Consider the following 18521-nt stretch of genomic DNA (forward strand, 5'->3'; position numbering starts at 1 on the left):
ATTCCTAAAAGTTTTCGGCCCACGGCCCAGAGTATTATGCCATAACGAACGAGATTTTAGATCGAACAACATTCAGATTCAGGGTCGCAAAAAAGCACCGACTGGTGGATTAAGTGAGCTTCGAACGAATCTTGCGTGCACTGTACGAATAAGAAAGTGGTAACTGATTATGGTTCTAATATTCTCTTTGGAATTCAATTTAACTTTTATATACTTTTAGCTCAAAATTGTATATCCCAAGGCTAAAATTTGAAACCCTGCACTCCTGTTTATGTATACACATACAGTGTTTACATCTGTCGTCTAGCTAGCACTCTCTTAGTTTCAAAGGCCGAGTAGGTTTTTTTCAAGTTAAACTTCGCAGGTTTTGCCCGAATTTGTAGAAAAATATAATATACGATGCCGGCCGAGCACACAACTTACAACTTTCAAACGCAAAGAGTAGTTACAATAGATTGGAGAAATTTATTTTGAATTATCTGGACCCCTAATTGGCAGCATTGCTCTTTTGATTCAGCATGGCTCACCTGATCGTTTATCCCCCTGTCCCCGTTAACCGAACAGCTCAGCGCGACAGCGCCCCCAGCGTCTTCGGTCTCCATCCACTCCCCCTGGCCCCTGGTGCATGCGAACCCGACCTCTCCGCTCCCCGGCCCTCCCCGCGCCGCCCACCCCACAGCCCCTCAAGGCCTCAACCCCAACCGCTGCAATCCGGACTGCTCCTCCCACCTCCCACTCCAAGCTTGCGAAAACCCAAAACCCATGGAGCCCTAGCGTGGCCTGGCCCGCGCCCCGATGGTCCTCGCGGAGGCCCTGCGCGCGCGGCTGCTGGCCGCGCTGCGGCCGTGGCTGGCGGCGGACCCCGCGGAGCTGCGGGTGGAGCCGGGCCTCCTCGCCCGCTCCCGCGCCGTCGCGCGCGGGGTCGAGCTCGACGCCGCCGCGCTCAACGCCGCCGCCGCGGGAGCGGGGGAGCCCACGCCATGGCCCGCCACGATCGACCACGCGGCCGCCGCCGAGGTCGAGCTCGCCGCCTCGCCCTGGGCCGCCCCCGCGGTCGACGCCGTCGTGCGCGGCGTCGACATCGCCCTCACGCTCAGGTACCGCCAAGCAGACTCGTGCAATCCAACGCTCGTACGGATGGAACAGTAGTTGCGTCACTGTTGTGCTTAACAATTGTGGCATTGTGCTATCGTGGAGTGTTTTTTAATGAATTGTTGTGAAAATTTGAAATAGATGGCTTAGATAATTCGATGACACATTTTCCCTGTCGGTTTTGAAGGGAGCCTGCGCCGAAGAAGCAGCAGCCGGACTACAAGGAATGGGTTTCCAAGGAGAAGAAGAGAGTGCTCGCGTCATTGGATCCTCAGGTAGGGCAGTTCCAACACTTTCCGTTCATCTTCTTTACCCAAAGTGCTTGCCAGTGGCACACATTGAGCTAGAATTTTCTAGTGGTGTTATAGTGACGAGCTTATTACTTAAAACACTGATCAAAAGCTGCCTGTCGTGCCACTTGCCAGGGTGAGATGTTGCATGAGATGATTGAAGGTGTGGTTAACTCCCTGGAAGACAAGTTTGCTTCAGTGTTTGCCAGTGTGCTTCTGGACTGTGGTCAGGTGCGGTTTGATGATGTCACGATACAAGTTCGATACCTTGACGACTCCCATGTTTTTGTATTGAGGATGACTGACTTGCGGTTTGGCCCTGAGCTTGTTTTCCGCAGCTCTCTGTTCAGAGGACTAGTTGGCTTTTTTATTTCGTCCAGAAAGAAGAATAGCCTGCTTGTTAGATGTTCTGAGTTTGAGTTTCTGATGAAGGAGAATGATTGGGTAGATTGTTCTGCATCTTTCACTGGCATATCTGCTTTGGTTAGATTGGATAATCTGCAACTTGCTGGTTTTGGCATTCATGTTCGCAAAGCATGCTGGGAAATCTCACCTAAATTTGCTCCTTCATTGATGGTGATTTTGGATATCACAAGCCAGAAGGAAGAGTTTGGGATTAGGAATGGCAGAGAGCTTTGGAAAATCACTGCACAAAAGCTTCACAGCTCAGCAGTCCGTCGAAGATTTTCTTTAAGCAAGGCTGTAAGCTGTGCTGCTTTCTGGCGGCGCTATGTTCATGCTTACGTACTGTTGCTGGCATTGGTAGGGTATCCCTCTGACAGGATTATAACGAGGAATTGTAGTAGGGGATCAAGGAGCAGGAAACTCTGGAGTACTGTTAAGGATCAGTGGAAAACTGTTACTGATTTGGAGGAGAAAATCCCTGTAGAAGCTATTGCTAGAGCACGGTGTGCTGCACGTTCAAACCTAACTGTGTCAGAGCAACCAACCAAGCAAGAGTCATCAAAAGCTTTTCTCGTTTCTTCCTTGCTGAAAATTCTCACATCCTTTTTATATTTATGGAAGTTTCTTGTGTACACATGGAGGTCAGTGTGGGCAACTGTGGGCTCTGGAAACAAAGCATCGTATGCATATATTTTTCCTGTCTCTACTCATGATGTAGACACGGAGCTTCAGCTCAGTGTACACCTTGGTGAACTCTCTGTAACCTTGTTACCTGTTGCTGATCGCTCCACCGATGCAAAAAGATCAGACAAGAGAAACAAGACTTACCACATTGATTTACCGGCGAATATTGTAATGAGGTCATCATGCTTACTTTACTCAGCTGGTCGCACCAGAAAATCAGTGTTTTTTGTTGTTGGGGAACTGAAGACATGCCTTTCCGGTGTCCCAAAGTTGCTACAAGCAGACATTAGCAACAGTCCCAGGAGGAGTTCATCTTTTGGAACAGCAGAGTTCACCGAAGATGCTGACTCTAGGATAATCCTCTGGAGCGATTCAGCTAGTATGGACCTGTTTTCCCGACAACAAGCAGACGGATCTTTTTACTGCAGCGATGATTTGTCCACTGACCTTATAAAGAGTAATATGGATGAGTTATGGTCAAATTGGATGACAGTTAGCAATCTGTACAATGAATCGGGTGTGATTCATCATGCAAAGCCTTCTGTTATTTTTGAATTCAAATATTTTCTCATTGATCCTTACAAATGTATAAGTGGTTTTCAGCAATGTAGATTCACAGTTGGGAGACTAAACCTTGATTTAGATTATTTATGTGCTTCCTCAACTTATCTGCTGTACAGACAGTTCATGCACCACAAACAGCCGAAAGAACTAACTGGAAGATCAGCTGACCTTTCGAACAATGCTGGCACCTATGTAGCGCGTACCAGTGGACTTGTTGACAAATTGAGATCATTTGATCATAGAATGAAGGTTGCAATGTTGGATGTGCTTCCAGCAAATACTCTTCAAATTGTAGCACTGGCTGCTGGTCCAAGTGTAAGGTTATTCTTTGATAAATATAATACGTTGCAAAATAGCAAAGATGTATACAACCCCTTGCTTTCGCAGATGAATAGCAAGTCCTGTATAGTTTTCAATCTAGCATATGTGGAATGTGCTCTCTGGCCAGCATCTCTATCTTCTCCAACTCTTCCAAGTGCTAATTCACATGCCAAAGAATCACGGAGCACATTTATTAGTGTGAAGGAGGCCAAAGAACATCAGCAACTACAAACAAAAAGTAGCGCAAGGAATGTTTATCCAGGGTATATTGTGCTGGATGCTTGGTTCGTCTTTGCTGGCGTAACTCTTCTGATAGATAATCCTGAGGCCAATCAGCAGTCTCACATTTTCGGACCAATGTCAGCCAATTTACAGATTTCAACAAACAGGTAGAATTGTCGAACACTCCTCATTTTCATGGGCATGTGACGCTTTTCATGGATGTGTGACTCTAAAAAGATTTTGGTTCAGTATGTTACCTTGGTCTGATATTTGCTATGAGTAGTCGAGTCTGAAAGGTTATCTATGAGAGGTGTGAATAGTAGCATATAATCCAAGAAGCTGTGATGAGCGAGACAACTTGTAATTTTTGATTAAAAAGTTAATGTTGTGGCCTCAGTTTGCATGATTCGAGTGCATTTTGTTATAAATTTTGTAAGTTAGCATCTTTTATTTCACCTTTCAGGAAGTATTTCTATTCCTTCTTTGGAGTGAGAGATGTTATCTCAAATAACTTAGGAGCAAGAATCGCTGGATGCATAGGTTTCTTCTGCATGGATGAACTCCTCATTGTTTGCCAGGTATGCACATTGGATTATATCAGTTTTCTTGAACATTATTAAGTCATATGTTTATTTATACTTATCTATACTTTGTGAGGGTTTTGAGAAACAGTCATAGAAGAGCTGGATAATGCATGATTTAGATCCGCTTACAGTAGATGAAATTTCTTCCTAAACCATCCGTAGCATATATTTTATTATTTTTTAATCAAGTATTCTACTCCTTAAAATATCTGCTTTAACTAACTTTACATTACTGTACTTGTGGCGTTTATCAACACTTTGCAGCTTATTGAAAGCGTGCACCTGGAGGTATTGGAATCTGACCTAGGCAACATTAAGTATTCTGAAGATTTTATTGGAAGACTAGCATCTTTTTATAAAAATGATATTAAGGGGAGTATAATGGAGCTTGTTGAACATATTGCCCAAGAAGACAAAGTGGATCCTTATGTAGAACTCAGTGTTGAAATGCAACTTGATTTGGAGTCAGCATATATCATCTTTAGTGCTTCACGTGATATACTTTTCACAAATCCTGCTTTGTTCATCAACAGTTTCGTAAACTACATCAGCAGCTCACCTGTATTTGAGGGCACAGCAACACAGGAATTACTTGATGTATTAACTCTAGGTGTTGGGTTCTGCATCAGAAGTTCTTCTGTGAAACTCTTGCTCAATGGACAATGCACAGACTTCCACTTTAGTCTATCTGGAATTCAGTGTGTGGCGTTAGAGAATCAAGGTCAAATGGGTATTTATAATGATATACATCAGCACGGAGACATATCTAGTGGCACACTACATAGCGAGAACCAGCTCATTGTGTCAGATTGCACCTTTAATATTAGTGTTGACCCCATGAATGTCAACTTGATTGATGAGAAACTGCAAGATGAATCTAGGAGCTGTTGCATTTCTTCTTTAGGAATTTTGTATTCAATTAAAATTGAATTTACAGAGGTTTATGTTGGAGACTACAGCATACACAGTTACCTATCTGAATTAAGTCAACGCAGAAAACATAAAATCTCTTTGTTGATCCATGATGATCTTCAGGTTGTCAAATGCAAAATCGAGGTGCATCACTCTCCTTGAAGCTTTTCTGCCAATTCTGTTAGACAAATATGATTTCTTATTTGCTATATTGACATTATTTTTGCATGCCTTTAATGGCCATGAGTTTTCCAGATATAAAGCATTTAGTTTATTATAAAAAAGCATTTAGTTTGTTTCTTAGTTTTCCTAATTGGCACCCCTTTTTTATTGTCCCGCTTTTAAGGCATATTCTTTATAATTGCAATTGACAGGGTGGCTTGATCTTTCTGGAAACAATTTCTTTAGCTAAGCTTGTTTTGTGTTGCGAAGTTTACTTTTGGCTGCTTGTGAATCTCCCACTGCGGGCAACGTCAAACTTAGTCAAAGATTCGGTAACTCCAATCTCTGCAGGAGGGAACTATATTGCTACCAACAGAGATAGTGAGAGGGAGGCAGCAGCTGTGCCTTTAGGTGCTAATGTACAAATTGGGGAATCCCAGTTGAATGCCATCCAATGCCTTGATATCGAATTATCTTGTTTGTCCCTAACTCTTGTTATCGCGGATAAATCAGGTAACAGGCTCATCCTGCTTATCCTTGGGTTCAATTTTGCTGCCAAACAGATAATTGTTATTCTTTTCCTGCATTTAGGTACACATCAGGGATTAACTTTTGAAGTTGATGCAAGTCTTCAACAAATAAATCTTGGCATGAAGTTTTTGTTTGAAGTGAAACGTCTTTCGATCTCCACTATTAGTAGTATTCACAAGAATGCCAATGAACAATTAAGAGATATACCAGCACCTCGTTTCCGAACCAGCAAGGCTGCTGATCTTTCACCTCAATCTGAAATTCAAGAATATCTCCCATTTGTACAAGCAGACAACATGGATACTTATGATCATGATGCTCCTTCAAGCTCAACTTCTGCACTGGGAAGTTCAACAGGCAACAGATCACTAGATTTTTCATCACATGAAAATCAAGTCCTGAAGCATTTCTCTACTTTTCTCAAGATCGAGAGAAAGAACTTTGATGGCGACTCCAGTTTGGTACACTTGAGTGGTGATTGGTCTGGAAGTGGATCTGTTTCTGGTTTGGAGGTGGCAATGTCACTCTCAAACATTGAGGTGATCCCTCTCCCTCAATCTTTCTCTCCCCTGGACTTATTATCCTTTGTAATTTATGGGTGACTAGCAGTTTTGAAAAAAATATGTAGAGAATACAAAAAGAATGAGGAGAACTAGCATCATTTAACACCATCTTATAGATTCTGGACCAAATTGTTTAAATTGTTCTTTCATCTAGGTGTTCAGAATTGGGGCTTACATACATTTGTGCCAGCATATTACTACTATTTTCATCATAAGTACACAGACAATGTCATATGCTAACACACTTGTTTTCAGCTAGGCATAGTTTGCCCTCTTCTAACCATGATACCAAAATTTCTTTTTTTAAGAATGCATCTTTTTGCCAATATGTACCATTTTCATGCTCTTCTGTGACATGCACTCACTTTTGGAGAATGAACTGGAATTATCTTGTTAGGAATATGGAAATGCACCCATCACATTACATGAGTACAAAACATTGGGTCATGGCTATCCAAGTTATATTTGGATCAAGTCTACTGCACAATTTCTTCTATGAATGGACCAATGAGTAAACCTTCTATCTGCAGATGGTCTCGTCATTACTTGCTCCTTTACATGGGATAATGAGTTCTGGCTCAACCCAGAAGGAAATACAGTCTGGTGGCACCACTCACCAAACACTGCTAGATAATATGGATTATACTATACCTGATGGTAATTCTGCTTAATGACAGATGCATGCATCTTATAGATCTAAAATTCACTGTGCTAATCTACATATTACTTCTTTAACAGGAGCAATTGTTGCTATAAGGGATCTTAATCAACAGATGTATGTATCAGTCAAAAACACTGGAAATACATACCAAGTGGTTGGCGCATACCATTATTCCCTTGCTGGTGAACACGCATTATTTAAGGTTATAACTTGATACCTGTACTGGAATTAATTTCTCTATTTAAGGTTATAGCTTGATACGTATATACTGGAATTAGTTTCCCACTATTAATCATAGTCATCTACAAGGGATGATATAAAAAGATTATTTCACCTTTTTTTTTTCAGGTGAAACACCATAAAAGATGGAGATCCAACGCACAATGCATTTCTCTTTTATCTTTATGTGCAAAGAATGAAGGCAAAGAGCTGGCCCTTAGTTTCTCCCAAGGATCAGATTTTGTGGAAATTTCTTCTTATGTTGACAAGCCTTGTTCAATTTGGAGCACACTTCCTTTCCGAATTGATAATTTTGATGATGATGGTGATGATGCAAAATCTTACAAGGTTATACCAAGAAGTTCATACCATCTTGTCAACAAGAAAAACAATTATGGCATTGCATTTGTTGATGGCTTGCTAGAGTTTGTGAAAAAACCAGGAAATCCATTTAAAGTGCAAGTTTTTGATGAATCTATTTTTTCTGATGTTGCAAGACTCATTGTTCCCCACATGAATTTGGATAATAACACTTATTTAGAAGTGGAAGATGATGTGCCTTTTTCTGTGAGGGATAGATTGGCGAGTGATGCAAGTTCTCAACATGTAATCATCAGTGTAGACAAAATTGTTTTTACCATCACTAATGAAGTGTTTGATACTGATAATGTTTTCCCACTTGTGCAAACTTGCATAAGTGATATCTGTGTTGTTACACAAATATTCCCATCCAAAATCAGGATTCTAAGTTCATTCAAAGTCTCAGGGCAGTACTTTAATGCACGAAGAAATCTGTGGTCAGTAATCTATAACTCCGTTTTCATGTCTAATTGCATTTTGTTGGTTTCTTGCAAGCTGGTGAGGAGACTTGAAATTAAATCGTTGCTATCTGACACACAGGGAGGAACTCATCTCTCCTATCGCCTCCTATACATTCTTTCGATCTAGGTTTTTTACCACAGATCCAGTTACTGAGTATGGAAAGATGCCCATCCGTTTCTTCTTTCACTTGAAGCAGGTGCAATGCTTTAGAAATATGCTCATTTCAACTACACATAAATGTTTAGCTGTAATATAGTTTTAATCTCACCTTCATTCTTTCTTTTGACAGAAGGCTCATCTTCCTTCTTGCAGGTGGATATACTTATTAATGAGCTTTCAGTTGACATCCTTCTATATTTGGTTGGGAAGTTAGACTTGATGGGTCCATATGCTGTCAGAAGCTCAGCTATATTTCCTAACTCCTGCAAGGTTTAAATTAAAGCCTCTATTTATATTATTCAACATTCTAGCATAATTGGTTTTCATTTTGGATACTTTTTTTTCTCGAATATGCAGGAGATCACTTTGGATACATGAATATGAATTACAGTGTTATGTTTACCATTCTAATGATATGGCTGATAGCTTTGAGACTCTATCTTGCCATATTCTACACCTTGTTTCATATATGCTGTGTTGCATATTGCATATATACTTCTGATTTGTTTCTGTCTTTTCACTATTGCCTCTTTCTTGAGATATGAACATACTACCCGTTGCTTCTGCAGATAGAGAATGGCTCAAGGCTAGCACTTGTGTGCAATTTTAAAGATAATGGGGATGCAATAGTTCCTGGACAACAGTCAATTTCAGTTTTCTTGAGGTCCGTTTATTTTGTTGGTTACCTAGATCATTCTCAACATCTTAGCAAGGGATATGTTTTGTACATTGTCATCAATGGACAATGGATAGCTTCTGACTAATTCAGTTCTCTGGATGTTCATCCTTCCCTTGCACTTTTATATTATACTACTGTTATGGTTGACAGTTGACACTCTATGTTTATACATCCTCCAGGCACTTCACATTTGATGATAATATTTCACATGATCAAAACGTGGTTTCTATTTGCTTGTTTAAAGAAGGGTTATTTTCAACTATTCCAATCAGCATTTCTCTCCATGAGTCTGGTGTTTTCGCATGGAGGACCCGCATATCACCTGTCAAAGGTATTCTTTTCAGCAAATATCGATCCATTGAAATAACAGTGTCGTTTTGTGATTAATGTTTTGAAAGTGTTCTTGTTCTGAACCATGTGTTGCTTGATTTAAAGAATATTTTGGTTTGAACTTTGAACTACTTTTCCATTACCTCTGTAGACTTGAGAAGCTTTTCTGGACCATTTGTTGTGGTCAAGGTGTCCCAGAATTCCGAGGTAGGAAAGCAAATGCTTTTGTAGTTTACCTTACATATGACTATCATATTCTGATTGTGGTTTCTAATAGTTAATGTTAACTAAATACAGGAAGGCTTATCTCTTTCAGTTCAACCTTTGTTAAGGGTCTATAATAAGAGTGACTTCCCCCTTGAGCTTCGGTTTCAGAGGCCAAACAAAACTAATGAAGAGGCAGCATTTGTCACAGTTAGAAGTGGAGACATGGTTGATGAATCTACTGGAGTATTCGATGCCATGGATTTATCTGGTGGATCGAAAAGAGCATTGATGTCTCTAGCTCTTGGCAAGTAACTATACTTTATCTTGGCATGGCATTTGTCCCCATTTTGCATGATGATTTAGCTCCTAATTCATTGCATGGCGAGGGATGGAAAATTATTGGAGAAAAGGGGTAGGAAAGGTCCTCCATAGGACCATAGTATACATAAACTTTACTTAGTTTTCTTTGGATAGTCATCTTCCCTGTTTAGTGTCTATTAAGACACTATCTTCCATCCAACATTCTAAAGATGGCTGTGCAGTGGTGTTTTTTATTCTTGTTAGCATAGCATTATTTACCTTGGGACAGTGGTGGTAACTAGAAAGTTTTCGATTTAAGCATTAGCGTAGTGTTAATCCTGCATACCATTCTTTGCGAACATACTTATTCCATGGACATCCTCTATGTGCAACTTGTGCAAGAAAGCGTTCCCATACTAAATACCATCATGGGTAGATTTTTAGGTACTATTCACCTTGCACACAATAATTATATGCATACTGTGAATCCTAACAGAAAAGCAAATTTTAATTGCATTTGGGATTTTCCTCTCAAATTGTAAACTTTTACGTGCTTCGTGACCCATGTGTGTATATATATGAGTGTTATTGTTGTATCAATTGAATAGGCAAGCAGTGCTCTAATATTCAAATATCGACAAGTCATGCAGTCTATGTGCAAATTCTAAACTAAGTTCAGATATTTGTCATTCCATATACTGATATACATCTCACGTGTTATGTGTAGTTCATGCTTCTTGTGGTTGCACATCCAAGTGTGCATGAGCCTAAAATGGCAAGTATTCAGATCAGAGGTAGTACTTTTGAATACTACACCTATCTGACAGCTGTTTAATCGATTTCAGGAAATTTTATGTTGTCAATTAGACCCGAGATTTCACAATATTCTGAAAATATTAGCCAGCCATCTTCAGTGAACTGGTCAGAGGACATAACTGGTGAAAAAGCTATCCGGATATCTGGGGTTATAGAAAAGCTTAATTATAACTTAAGAAAAGCCTTCAATGTTGATTCCATGAAGTCTTCTTTCAGCTCTTTGAGTTGCCCTGTTTTTGTCGATGGCCATCATGTTACAGATCTTCATTTTTTAATTCATACCCTGGGTAGAGATGTGCCCGTTCAGCCTACAAATGGAACTCGTCTATCTGAAAGAAGTTCACCAGTAACTTTACAGGTCCAGAGAGAAATTTTTATATACCCAACTGTACAAGTGCATAATTTCTTGCAAACAGACATACACGTGGTTCTGACAGATTGCCAACAGGGTAATTTCTTATCCATGAATATTCATTTATGGCAAAGTGGATGTTCCTATTGAAGGAAGCCAAAACAAAAGATGATATGTTTTACTTATTCGTTTCTATAATACAGGAAATGCTGTAGAAGATAACTTTGGCAGCATTGGCAAGCAGGCAACGATTTCAAGTGGTTCAAGTGCTTATTTCTATGTGAATCCTTCCCTATTTAATTTCTCAGTCACACTAATTTCATATGGTTCAAAGTCTATGACAGTTAGTAGTAGTGAGTGGGTTAAGAGAATGCAAAAGCAAACAAGTAGAGCTCAGTTTCTTGACATGCTGCTAGACTTTGTTCCTGGGAAGTTTCATTCTTCTTTAAGATTATTACGTCAGGAGAAAGGCCTGTTGGAGGTAGGATGATGATTTTTATGTTTTTTTCTTCTCAATTTCCATTGATATCTTATAAACTGCATGCCTTTGGGAATTAAGAAGTCTGAAGGTATCAAATGATCTACCTGATAGTCAATCTATTGATTGTGCAGGTTGCTCTATTCACAAGATACACATTACATAATACCAGCGACTACCCCTTACAATTCACATCTGCCCATCAAAAAGCACTGCCTGCGTATGTAAATCTGAGTATTAGGTAAGCATTCGTGGTTACATGGTTTACTCATGAAATGCTGAAATGTTGCAGGTCGGAATCAGGAATGAACAATATTAATCTTCCTCCCCAACATGGATGTATTTTGCCCTCAATGTCGATGAGCTCCTGGTTTATAAAGTAAGCAGTCACATTGAGTTTTGTTCTCTGTTCATTGAAAAATGGTTCTTGATTCAACACAGCAGGGCTAGGTAGTTTGCACAAAATTTCATTCAGTCACTGTCTTATGTCGAAAGTTTGCTTTCACAAATAGTCAATCTGTTATGGTTGTGAATTGTTCCTAGCCTCAGCTGGTTCGTTCTTTCTAGCCCTAGCCTGGCGGTAGACTTGCCTGACCATGAAAACAATTATTTCGGTACTGTAGATAATGTTTAATATATTGCCAATTTGCCACCTGCTGTGCTATCATAATTCATATGGCTGGTTTAGGGGGTTCCTGCCAGAAAGTTCATAAACAGTATCTGTGGATTGTCTATTCAATGTGTTACAACTTACAGACGTGTGTTTTTCAATCTTTTATTCTTATTCAAGGTGTGAGCCATTTAATTCATTTTTGTTGATTGAGAAACAATCCCGCATTGTCTATGATTATTCTGACGATGGAAAATGAAAGAATGTGAAGTCAGGAAAAAATGTCTTGTGTTAGCAACTTAGCATAAAAACAGAGCAGTATTCTTTCCTGGCACCGAGTCCACAAAACACGTTTAACTATGTAACATGACAAGAGCTTATATATGGCAGGTCAAGCAAATTTCGAATAAGCCTACATAGTGAGAAAGGATCAGAAGCTATTATTGATTTGGAAGCATTGTCTGGCTTCACTGAATTTTTTCTAGAGATCCAAGACAATATAGTGCCTCGTCGTATGGCAGCTTTTGGTTTGTCTTTACAACCTGTTATGTATAACTTGCCTGTGCCATCACAAGTTGTACTAATAGTTCCAAGATATGTTGTTTCAAACGAGTCTGGTGATGCAATTGCTGTTCGCCAATGTTTTGTTGAGGTGTGCCACTTTTTCTCTAACATGTATTGATACATTCATTAACTGTCCTCACCTGATGCTAATGGTTTTGGTTACAACTTTTGTAGCATGAGATAGATGGATTGACCATTGAAGCTAAACAGCGGGCTACCTTACAGACATGGAAACCTGGAAAAAAGCGAGAAATAAACTACTTTGATTTATTTGTTAAGAAGCACAGAAATGTGTTTGAGGATTCTCACATTTTCATCCAATTTTGTCCAAAAGAACCTGGATTCGGTTGGTCTGGACCAATCTGTGTTTCATCAATTGGCCGTTTTTTCTTGAAATTTAGAAGATCAGATCGCATGGTCACAGATGGTATCAAAAGAGACCCCATAAATGATGGGAAGCTGAAACTGTTTGCTTCTGTTGATGTTGTTCAAGAGACCACTTCTTTTGTCTTACACTTCACTAAACCACCGAAGGTTACACTACCGTACCGAATAGAAAATTACTTGAATGAAGCATCTATCATGTATTTCCAGAAGGTGCCAATCTTTTGATAGTTCTATCATTCTATTCTATCATAAAACGAATCATTACTGAGATATTACTGATAGAAATATAATTTTTTCTAGGATTCAGTTGAATCAGACGTATTATGCCCTCAAGAGTCAGAACAATACGCTTGGGATGACTTAAGTTTACCTCGCAAATTGGTTGTGCGCATTGTTGGTAAGTTCTTAACTCCTAATTCTATATGAGCTACTACTTCTGTTGCTTCATGTATTATGTTGGTGGTTGTTATTACTAATTACAAAGCCAATAAAGAAACTGCATTAACGTTCAGTATTAAAATATTTCATGTCTCTGCAAGCACTTTTTTATTGTTAGTCCTCTTTTTTCTTTGTGGTTTTTGTGGGGTTTCATCTCTACCATACCCCAAACCTTGCTTGGGATTAAAAGATTTGATATTATTGTTGTTGTTGTTGTCTATGCAAAAAAGCATGACAATGCACAACTCAGCCCCTTGCAATACCCCCAAATTGGGAAGATACACAGTCATGTGTATACACATAGGCAGAAAACACCCTGATTTAGAGAATAACTGCATGACTAGACATAACAATATGCAACACCAATTCTCAGTAAAGTGCTAAGCCAGCAGTCACTTTACCACTTAATACTTGATAGTAAACAGATTGTACGGACCTTTCATTTTTCAAGTTAGCCTTGCATATTTATGGGTAGGTATTAGCAATTGGTAATATCACATATTCACATTGTGTGTAATATAAATTGAATAAAATCCAATACTGTTGACTACTGCAAAGAGTTATCTGCGATTTTGTTATGGTTATTTAAACTAGTAAAGAATAGAAATGAATTGACCACTCAATGGTGTGGAACAAACTAATTCAGTTGCAGTGTGCTAATAGATAGGAAGATATTGTTGGTGAGATGGCCTTATTTTTCACATGACTTTCTGGTCCTAGTCTTCCTTGTCTAGAGAAGTCTTTTCTGGCTTACACATTGGTGCTTTTCACATTTGCTATGGTTCTCTATTAATAGCTTGTAACATTATGATTGATCTTCTCCAGATACACCTGCATTGCGTGAAATTAAAATAGATAAAATCAGTCCATGGAAGCCATTTTTGAAGATGCGGCAAAATAGCAGGCTCAATCTGGATTTCTCGTTCAGTGATGGACTCAGTTCAAGGAAACAAAGATTTGATGAATCATTTGGACTGAGGGTGTTCAAAATTGGTTATGAAGTGTATGCTGATGGTTTAACAAGAGTTCTACGAATATGTGAACATGCAGATAATCCCAAAATCGAGAAAATTCGAAGGCCAATATCAAGCCTACAGTTCAGAATTTCTTATGTGTGTATTCATCTTATTGACAAGGGCCAGGTTTGTTCCTTACTTTCTTTTGATTTCCTCCTGGCATAAGCGTGAGACCACTTTTTCATAAATTATATCAGCAATCTATTCATATTTGCAAGTCAAACTCAACGTCAGATTTCTTTGTCTTTTCATGTTTACCTTGTTGAAGAGTGGGGAAAATGTCCAATTGCAGTCTACAATACTAACAGCAAGACTTCAGCATGTATCTGCTGATTCAGTTGTCACAGATAGCTTCAAGCATGTATCTATTGCAATTCATGTAAGTAGTGGTCCTTCTGCAATTTTATATTTTTTCAATGTAAATAATGCATATAGCTAGACTAACTATTGACCAGAATAGAGTTTGCAATTTTTGTGCCCTTCTTTTTGTATGTTTACTTTTGGGTTTATATATATATTTGAATAAGTGCAGTCAGTGAATGTGGATGAAAAATGGGATGGAGCTTCGTTTGGGTCAATTCTTAGGAGGAACAAGCTTCAGGATGCTGCTCTCAATGAAAATATTCTTCGTATAGTCTTTGTACTGAATTCAACCAACAACAGTGTCAAACAAATACAGTATTGTTCGATTATTCTACAGGTAACTTAAGTGGTGTGCTTGCTCCTTTCTAGCATCCACAACAGCCTGTTCTTAAGACTTCTGTTAGTTATTTCATTCATTGTTAACTAGTGGAATATCGCAAGAATCATAAATTCTCTAACAAAGATATGATGTCACAGCCTGTTGATCTGAAGATTGATGAGGAAACATTAATGAAGCTAGTACCATTTTGGAGAGCGTCCCTTGCTCCTTCAGGAACACCAAGTACACAGTTTTATTTCAGACATTTTGAAGTACATCCAATTAAGGTGCCTTGCTCCTCGTTTATTTCACATCTGTAATTATCACGTGGTATTATTTTTGAAACACTGATTGGCTTTTCTTATGAATGCAATGGTCTAAAGATTATAGCAAGCTTTCGTCCTGGTAGCCGATGCACAACTTATAGTTCTGCTCAAGACGCTCTGAGAGCACTACTGCATAGTGTTATAAAGGTAGTTTTAAGCATCTTTCTTCTTTTGTTAAGTGGACACCTTGTCGACTATAAAAGGGCCTCTTTCATTACTTTATATCACAGTTTCATCTCTTACCTTCTTTCATTTTCAGGTGCCTGAAATTAGCAATTCAGCTGTGGAGCTCAATGGGGTTCTCCTAAATCATGCTTTAGTTACATTCCGTGAGCTACTTCTGAAATGTGCTCAGCATTATTCATGGTAAATCTTTTCCATTTCTTACACCATCATCTGTTGAGTCTTGATTACCCAAATTAATGAATATATGCTTTGACTAATTAATAGGTATGTCTTGAGGGCAATCTATGTAACAAAGGGAAGCTCATTGCTTCCTCCATCTTTTGCCTCAATTTTTGATGACTCTGCTTCATCTGTTCTTGATGTTTTCTTCGACCCTTCTGATGGATCGCTCAACGTCCCTGGGCTTACCATAGGTAAAAGATAAAAATCTATGTTCTGATATTTGTAGGAACGCTCCATAGTCATCGTAATATATTGAGCTAAATAGATACTAACTGTTGGAAAATTACTTGATTGGAGCTCTGATCTTGTAGTTTGGAAGATGTCTACTATCATAACTTGAACAATAATATAACAGCCTGTTCATTTGAAGCATGTATGATGTTGTCTTATTTGAAGGACTATATTATGGCTAATGGGTTACTGGTTTGCATCTAAAGATACACTGTTATATCCTCTGTTATAGATTTTAACTTATGGTTTGCTTTACTTATTTGTGGATTGTGGAGGCATGTTTAAATTTATAAGCAAAAACATGAAGTCGGGTGGTTTTTCTGGAACAAAGCGGTACCTTGGTGATCTCGGGAAAACTGTAAGTTTCCAAAACTTACTGGTTGTATCAATAAAGTCTTCCAAGGGATTAATTTAATGCCGAGTCTTCTGTAGGTTAAAACTGCAAGTTCGAACGCTCTCTTTGCCGCTATCACAGAAATTTCAGATAGTGTCGTGAGAGGAGCAGAAACAAATGGTTTGAATGGCATGGTATTTACTCTCTTTTTACATGAACTCATGCCACTTGTCCTTTTTTTTTGTTCCCTTAAAAGAAGGAAGCCACATGCAATTAGACAAACTAGACCAACAGACTTCCTCCTTGCAGCGATAACATTACTAAGCATTTGTCCTCTTTTGTACATAGGTTACTGGTTTCCACCAAGGCATTTTGAGGTTGGCCATGGAGCCATCTGTATTAGGACAGGCTATAATGGAGGGAGGTCCCGACAGAAAGATCAAACTCGATCATAGCCCTGGACTTGACGAGGTTCTGCCTATCTTTTACTGATTTCAAATCTTTGTCATTCGGATTAGGTTACCAATTTTTAACAGTTCCTGTACCATCGTTCAGTTATACATTGAAGGGTACCTACAGGCTATGTTGGATGTCATGTATAAGCAAGAATACCTCCGTGTCAGGGTGATTGATGACCAGGTAACTTTCTTGCATCCATTTGCTTTTTGCAACCTCCTATGTTATTCACCTAGAACTTTTGTTTTCTTTTCCACGAACATGGAAATACTACAGTTTATCTGAGCAATCTAATGCTGGACTCTTACCTTCCAGGTTATCCTAAAGAATCTACCACCAAACAGCGCCTTGATAAATGAAATCGTGGACAGTGTCAAAAGCTTTCTTGTGAGCAAGGCGTTGTTGAAAGGAGACTCTTCTACGCTCCGTCCGTTGCGCCATCTGCGAAATGAACGTGTAAGTTTCATCTTCTTAAACTATACCTTAAGGGAGATGCCACCTGCTGCCAGTGTAACCGACCTCACAACTGCCTGCAGGAATGGAGGATCGCGCCGACGGTGCTGACCCTGTGCGAGCACCTGTTCGTGAGCTTCGCCGTGCGCGTGCTCCACCGGGAGGCCAGCAAGGCCATCGCGGGAGTCATGACGAGAGCGAAGAAACCCACCACTGGAGGAGAGGGCGAAGGTGACCCATCGTCGTCCGGTGGAGTCCTGTCGAAGCCAAACAGGCTGTGGACTGTCGGGAGGTTCGCGGTCTCGGGCATGGTTGCCTACGTTGATGGCCGGCTGTGTCGGCACATACCCAACCCCATCGCCAGGAGGATCGTCAGCGGGTTTCTACTGAGCTTCATCGAAAGCAAGGGCAACGAATAGGCAGGCAGGGTACACATGTCATCGCGTTCTGCACCTGCAGATTAACTATACCACGGTGAATAGGAACGCACGTCGCACAAAGCACTGATGTGTGTGGCAGTGCACGTGGCCGCTCACTGCAACATGTAGAGTTGTACTCACGGGCGCATGTTTGGTATACATAAACACGGGGACAGTAAATCTGTAATTACCATCCCTCTCTAGTTACATTCCGATGCCACTGTTGTGAACTTGCAAGGCCCAGGCCGTGCTCCCTCTGTTGTATGTTAGCCCTTTGGTTGCTACTCCTATGGAGAACTCTTCTGTAGCCTGTACAAATGTTACGCTCCACCCTGGAGCCCCAAAACCCCCACCTCGCAGCACTCGTCTCACCTCTGCTCTCCTCTCAATGTCATGCAGGACTCCTCCCTGACGACCAACCGCCGTGGCCGCGCGGACCTCCTCATTGCATGCTAGTTGCCAGTTTGCCAACCGCCGGCTGTTTTAGGGTCTGTCTAATGGGGCGAAACATCTAAATTTTAGATGTCTGGCAACGTACGGGTCTCTAATAGAACGGGTATCGTTCGTTTAGAGGCCTCCAATCTTTAGAGGCTTTGAGCACTCTAATGGGACTCGCGGCTCGCGATTTCCAGCGCCGCCCCCTCTCTCCCCACCACCCTGCGCGCCGCCTGCCCCCGGTCCTCCCCGCCCCGCGCCGCCGCCCCGCCGTCCCCTCTCTCCCCCCAGCCCCCGCGCGCCGCCGCCCCGCGCTCCTCCCCGCGCCGCGCCGCCGCCCCCTCTCTCCCCCCAGCCCCCGCGCGCCGCCGCCCCGCGCTCCTCCCCGCGCCGCGCCGCCGCCCCCTCT

The 18521-nt window shown here is 40.6% G+C and overlaps 1 protein-coding gene across 2 annotated transcripts; it reads left to right on the forward strand.

Moving 5' to 3' along the window:
• Positions 1 to 645: 645 nt before the first annotated feature.
• On the forward strand, positions 646 to 17984 carry LOC112886086. 2 transcript variants are annotated; one of them, XM_025951865.1, is made up of 36 exons: positions 646 to 1097; positions 1280 to 1367; positions 1518 to 3745; positions 4042 to 4156; positions 4427 to 5218; positions 5449 to 5749; positions 5828 to 6306; positions 6861 to 6987; positions 7069 to 7193; positions 7340 to 8007; positions 8111 to 8228; positions 8345 to 8461; positions 8761 to 8855; positions 9050 to 9201; positions 9352 to 9407; positions 9498 to 9711; positions 10553 to 10972; positions 11079 to 11356; positions 11488 to 11573; positions 11646 to 11732; positions 12354 to 12615; positions 12702 to 13124; positions 13215 to 13311; positions 14178 to 14494; positions 14637 to 14747; positions 14901 to 15068; positions 15209 to 15337; positions 15434 to 15523; positions 15636 to 15742; positions 15827 to 15975; positions 16291 to 16373; positions 16448 to 16543; positions 16698 to 16820; positions 16905 to 16988; positions 17121 to 17261; positions 17342 to 17984. In XM_025951865.1, exons 1-36 carry the CDS (start codon positions 796 to 798, stop codon positions 17675 to 17677), a joined length of 9564 nt encoding a protein of 3187 aa, XP_025807650.1. In that variant the 5' UTR covers positions 646 to 795; the 3' UTR covers positions 17678 to 17984. The 2 variants fall into 2 exon arrangements, with proteins under 2 accessions (XP_025807650.1, XP_025807651.1); XM_025951866.1 differs by lacking the exons at positions 646 to 1097; positions 1280 to 1367 and having other exon boundaries at positions 1518 to 1613; positions 1721 to 3745.
• The last annotated feature ends 537 nt before the right edge of the window (positions 17985 to 18521 follow it).

The sequence above is a fragment of the Panicum hallii genome, chromosome 3 (genome assembly GCF_002211085.1).
Source record: "Panicum hallii strain FIL2 chromosome 3, PHallii_v3.1, whole genome shotgun sequence".
Classification (NCBI taxonomy): domain Eukaryota; kingdom Viridiplantae; phylum Streptophyta; class Magnoliopsida; order Poales; family Poaceae; genus Panicum; species Panicum hallii.